General features: G+C 33.6%; 1 protein-coding gene across 1 annotated transcript in view; it reads right to left on the reverse strand.

Annotated features, from left to right (window-relative positions):
* Nucleotides 1-5,747, reverse strand: part of KDM4C (lysine demethylase 4C) — a 352,306-nt gene extending 346,559 nt beyond the window's left edge. Inside the window, exons 1-2 of the mRNA XM_044677228.1 lie at nt 5,633-5,747; nt 1,542-1,702 (exon numbers count right to left, since the gene is read on the reverse strand). Coding sequence (XP_044533163.1) covers nt 1,542-1,702; nt 5,633-5,699 — 228 coding nt within the window. The 5' untranslated portion in view covers nt 5,700-5,747. The remainder of the gene's footprint in view (nt 1-1,541; nt 1,703-5,632) is intronic.
* Nucleotides 5,748-6,000: the final 253 nt, after the last annotated feature.

Consider the following 6,000-nt stretch of genomic DNA (forward strand, 5'->3'; position numbering starts at 1 on the left):
GGAGCAGACTGCCCAAACTACCCTTGCAGCTGCACTTAGTATTTATCTTTCTCTACTTTATTAGAACCTAGGCCATCAGAGGTTCCTTCTCTGAGAGGAGAGACCAATATCTGAAGTTTCTAGCAGTCAAAAGCCTAACATGAGTATGAAAAAGACTGTCCAATAACTCAAGCAGCTGGGTCTCAAACAACTAGTTCTCTTAAATAATCAGGAAAATTTCAAGAGTGGAAGCATTACTGATAAGGAACTTGAAAAAGAACTGTTTCTCTATATATGCAAGAACAATCTAGCCTCAAATTGAATTGCTACTAAAGACCTCCCTTCAATCTTCACATATACAATGATTATATTAACTTATTGATGATGGGGGCAGCTGAGGAGGGAGGAGGGGCAGAGATCACCCTAGGAAGTATGTTATTCATCTGGAACTACCCAAATGGGTTTTGGAAGATATGGAAAGTATTCATGCTCATTGTTTCAGGTTTTTTTTGTGGTTTTTTTTTAAACCCTTACCTTCTGTCTTGGAATCAATACTCTATATTAGTTCCAAGGCAGAAGAGTGGTAAGGACTAGGCAATGGGAGTCAAGTGACTTGCCCAAAGTCACACAGCTAGGAAGTGTCAGAGGCCAGATTTGAACCTAGGACCTCCCATCTCTATGTCTGGCTCTCAATCCAATGAGACACCCAGGTGCCCCGTTTCAGGTTTTTCTTGAAACTATCCGCTCATCATTTCTTACAGCACAATACTGTTCCGTGTCAATCATATACCACAGTAAAGTTACGCAAAATATATTTCTAGATTAGCCAAAAAAATCAAGAAAGATAAAGCAAAAAAGTATGCTTCAATCTGCATATGGTGTTCATCAGTTTTCTCTCAGGAGAAATGTCTAAAGAGATTGTGATATGTTAATGTAATGGATTGTATTGTTATTAGAAATGACAAATAATGAAATATAAATAAAATATGGAAATATCTAAAAAGATGAAAAGAAAATTAGAGAATAAGGATACATGCTATGATTATACTTTTAAAATAGCCCAAAAAACAAGAAAAAAATGTATCTGCATAAAACAAATCCAAAAAGAACTCAAAAGCAGAGGATGTTTAATATATTTATTAGCACACATATATAATTTGCATATTTTTAAGCAAACAGTAAATAATGCAGAGTTTGAGGATTATCACATTTTTTTTATGCACTAGTTTAGTTCCAATTAAATTTGGTGGTAGTGATGGTTATTAAGTATGTAATTTTTAAAAATTTGTAGAAGTTGTATCTATATTAGAATAAGGAATACCAAAATTGATAAATTCACAAACACACATTCGGCAAACTACCAAAGTTCTAAAGAATAATATTTTGATACTGTGATCAATCTGTGATGTTATTCAAAACAAAACATACCAAATACTTCTTTTAGGATATAATACATAATAACTTTCCATATCAAGAAACAGACATCTAAAACTAGAAGATAAGCCAAAAATTTTTTTATATTTCATAAAAGAAAGTAATTGAAGAATTAAAGGCTTCCTTACCTTAGCCAGTCCTGCTCTATGTGCTCCTTTAGACTCCATATATGCTAAATATTTGTTAAATTCTCTAAATTCATCCATAGAAGGTCTGAAAGTCATGATCTTACAACTCAGATTTGGGGGGCTATCCACCTCTGCTGTCTCCATGTTGACTAAGTTTTGTCCTGTAAATAAATTAATATCTGATCAATGTCCATTGTTTTGTACCTATTAATACATTAGTGATTTCACATAGATTAGAGTTTCCTGACCAGATCAAAACCTTTTCATGGTATGGCCCAGTTCAATTATCTGCTCCTTAAAGTATGGTCATAAATTTACTTATTATCCTAGGAAGCTCAAAGCATTCACCTTATCTCTGCCAACTGAATCTTATCCATCAGGCAATGCCCACTACATCTTTGATGATTTCTCTAACCATCTTTACCCCACAATGTTTTTGTTTTCTACAAACTATAGAACTTATTGCTATAAACACTGTAAAGTCTAGGATGTTAGACATAAAGAAGGCCTGGACTCAAATTCTGAACCAAACTTCCTTTGTGATGCTAGGACAAGTCACTAACCTCTTCTCAGCCTCTTTCTTCATATATAAAAGGAGAATAATATCTGCAGTACTTCATTATAAAATAATATCTGCAGTACCTCATTATAGGATTACCATAATGATCAAAAGAGATACTATAAAGTTACTTTTAAAACTTTAAAGGATTATCAGGGTATCCCAAAAGTTTTAGAGCAATTTTAAACTAAAAAGTTTTAAAATGCACTGAGACCTTAGGGAGACCCTGTATGAATATATAGTAGAAACAATATTGCATCCTTATCTCAAGCCTGTTACAGCTATGACATTGAACAACTATCTTATAATCTTGTGTCAGTCTCAGTTTTCTCATCTTCAAAATGGAAATAAACCCAAAAGTCTTATTTTACAAGGGATGGTTTAAGAAATATATATAAAGATCTACCCTCACTCATCATCATAACACAGAGATGACTCCAAGGTCCCAGTATTACTCTAGTAGAACAAAGAGTGAGCACTTTCTGAGGAATACCCTACCTAAGAGGTTCATCATAACTACCTTGGCAAAATGATGGCAAAGTCTTTCGTTATGACAATCCATTTTTAAAAAGATAAAGATACTATCAGTCCTGGGCAACCTGCTACTTCTTCAGCAACAACAGTCAAGTGATAGAAAAAGTGAACAGGGAGAAGGATAAACAGGAGAAAAAGCAGTATGGTCAAAAACATTAGTTACCATAATTGTGAAAAAAGCTTATGGCAAGTTTCTCTGGTAAAAGTCTTATTTCTCAAATATGTAGAGAACTGATTTAAATTCTTAGGAATACAAATCATTCCTCAATTAATAAATGAACAGGTAGTTTATAAAGGAAGAAATCAAAGCTATCTATAATCATAGGGAAAAATGCTCTAAGTCATATTGATTAGAGAAATGCAAAATAAAACAACTCTGAGGTACTATCTCACAATTAACCCACCAGCTAATATGACAGAAAGGGCAATGATAAATATTGGAAGGGATGTGGGAAAATTGGCACATTAATTCATAGTGGAGTTGTAAACTGATTCAACCATTCTGTAGAGCAATTTGGAACTATAACAAAGTGCTTTAAAAAAAAAAGGTACAATATATCTTTTGATCTAACATTACCACTACTAGGTCTATATCCCAAAGAGATCATTAAAAAAAAAAAAAAAAAAAAAAAAAGGACCTACATGTTCAAAAACATTTATAATAGCTCTTTCTGTGGGAGTAAAGAATTGGAAATTGAGGGGCTGCCCATCAGTTGAGAAATGATTGAACAAGTTGTGATATATGATTGTGATGGATAAACAGGATGGTTTCAGAAAAACTAGGGAGACCTATGAGTTGGTACAAAGTATAGTGAAAAGAATCAGATTATTGTGCAAAGTAACAATATTGTATGAGGATCAATTGTGGGTGACTTTACTATTTTCAGCAAAACAGTGATTTAAGACAATTCCAAAGGACATGATGAAAAACTGTATTCACTTCCAGAGAAAGAATTGATGGGGTCTGAATCCAAATCAATTCAAATTTATTTTTCTTGAGGTTTTTTCATCTTTGCTTTCTTTCACAACATGACATATGGAAATATGTTTTGCATGATTGCAAATGTATAAACTATCTATATGGAATTGCTTGCCTTCTCAATTGGGGGAGAGGGGGAGAAAGAGAGGGAGAGAGAGAAAATAGGGAACTAAATAGTTTTTTTTTTTTTAATAGTGTTAAAGGAGGTACCTAGGTAGCCTAGTGAATAGAGAACCAGCCCCAGAGATAAAAGGTCCTGGATTCAAATCAGGCATCAGACATTTCCTACCTATATGACCCTGGGCAAGTTATTTAACCTTCATTGCCTAGCCCTTACTGCTCAAGCCTTAGAAATAATCATACAAGACAGGCATAGAGGTTTTTGGTTTTTTTTAACAAGAATGTTAAAAATTATTTTTATATGTGATTGGAAAAAAAAAGTTTTTAATTTAAAGGGGGGGGGCAGAGGATGCAGAAAGTCACATGCTTTTTGACAATCAATAAATATTAGCTTAGCTGCTAGAATTCCAAATGTGAGGTCCTGTCCAATGACCATATAGACATACTACAAGAGGAACAAAATATCAGTCTTGGTATTCTTGTTCTAAACAAATTTAGAGAACAAAGGAAATTACAGCAAGGAAGAGAGGATGGATGTATGGATAGATGCATGGAAGGAAGGAAGGAAGGAAGGAAGGAAGGGGTATATAATAAAAGAAAGAATTCTATTCTACACATAAAGGCAACAAGAAATTTCTTGGCATATGTGGTCACTTTGAATTACAGTATTCATGACAAGTCTTTGCAAAAGAAAAATACCTTGAAAATAAGAACAGTTAACATTTAAACACCTGTTAAGAAGAAGCACAAGACTTCTGCGAAGCACTAAAAAAGACTGTGCAAATTAAACCACTTACTTATTATTCAATGATTTCAGTGCAAAAGGACAAATAGGTGAAAAGGGGCAAAAACATGTCTTGCAAATATAGCAGAAGTAAGGAATGAGAAAAGCCACAGACACTTTAGAGGATATATAAGATCTGTTTTGAGTATTCAACATGAATTTTTTCTTAAAGAATCAGAAAATAGTAGAGCATGGAAAGCTTCAAATAATATTAAAAAAGTAGGGCTGATTAACATTTAAGAAACAAGAAAGATCTATTACTAACATATAACTACTATATTAACTGTATACTAATATGCAAACTACAACACAAACGTGGGAATCATTCCAGAATGAGCAATGTAAAATGAGGTCACACTGAGCAAAGATCAAAATTAATACAAAGCTAAAAGCATAAAAATGAATAAAAAGAGATGACATGAAATTAAAACAAATCTAATCAAACTTATTCAAGCAAACTATTAATGATGAAATACTGGAAATAGGCAAAAGAAAAGGCCATTAATACAGTTTACAACCATTTTTTTATGGAGTTTAACTCAGATAAATCAATTGACATAATGAAAAGTCTAAAAAAAAAAATCTAAAAAAACTACCTGAATTGGCAAATACTTGACCTACTAGCGAACTAGAAAGAAATATGAGGTTCAGGTCAACATTTTTTTTAGAAAGACAAACTGATTTGTAAAATTTTATGAATTGAGATATAGAAAAATGCATGGCACTGCCTAATAAAACAGCTTAACACAGTTAAGGGAAAACCAATTTAAAAAATTAAGCCATTATGTATAAGACATGTTCAAATGGTTGTGAAATTTCTCATCAATTTGAATGTTGCTTCCAACAACCTTGTAACCCATCCCAAACTGCCCACACTTTGTCACTATGGCAGAGGTTTCCAGTCTACCAAGTATATGCTGGAAACATTTCTGTTTGTCTCCCAACATAACAAAAGAATATCCATAAGTACTCAAAGTGGTCCATCATGTCATCCCTTCCTCTCACCACATCAGCCCATCTTCTTTTTCTAGCATACTTTTCATGATGAAACCTTTTATTCCTGGTCTTCTTCAAAGTTCCCCATTTGTTATATGTTGCAGCCTGTTCACACCCACCATGCACCTCTCCATTGCCCTTTGTGTGAGATTCACTTCCAGTTCTTCGGAGACTGTTGTGTTCCATGTCTTGAAGCCATACAACACCAGCGGTACAATATAAAAGTATATAACGATGAAACTAAAAGGAAGACAACAAAGAGATGAAAGATGGTAAAGATCAACAAAGATTTTCACAAGAAACACTTTTCACCATCATGAACAGTGAAAGTATCCCATATTGACTATAATAATAAAGTCCAAAATGCACTTATGGAGAAGTAGAAATGGCACTGAAAAGCAAAGATGAGAAAATAAGATGGACTGGAAGATCTATACACAAAGGAGGGCCATTCTCGAAGAGACAGCATTGGGAGGGTGTTGAGGTA

The sequence above is a fragment of the Gracilinanus agilis genome, chromosome 1, assembly GCF_016433145.1.
Source record: "Gracilinanus agilis isolate LMUSP501 chromosome 1, AgileGrace, whole genome shotgun sequence".
In the NCBI taxonomy this organism is placed as follows: Eukaryota; Metazoa; Chordata; class Mammalia; order Didelphimorphia; family Didelphidae; genus Gracilinanus; species Gracilinanus agilis.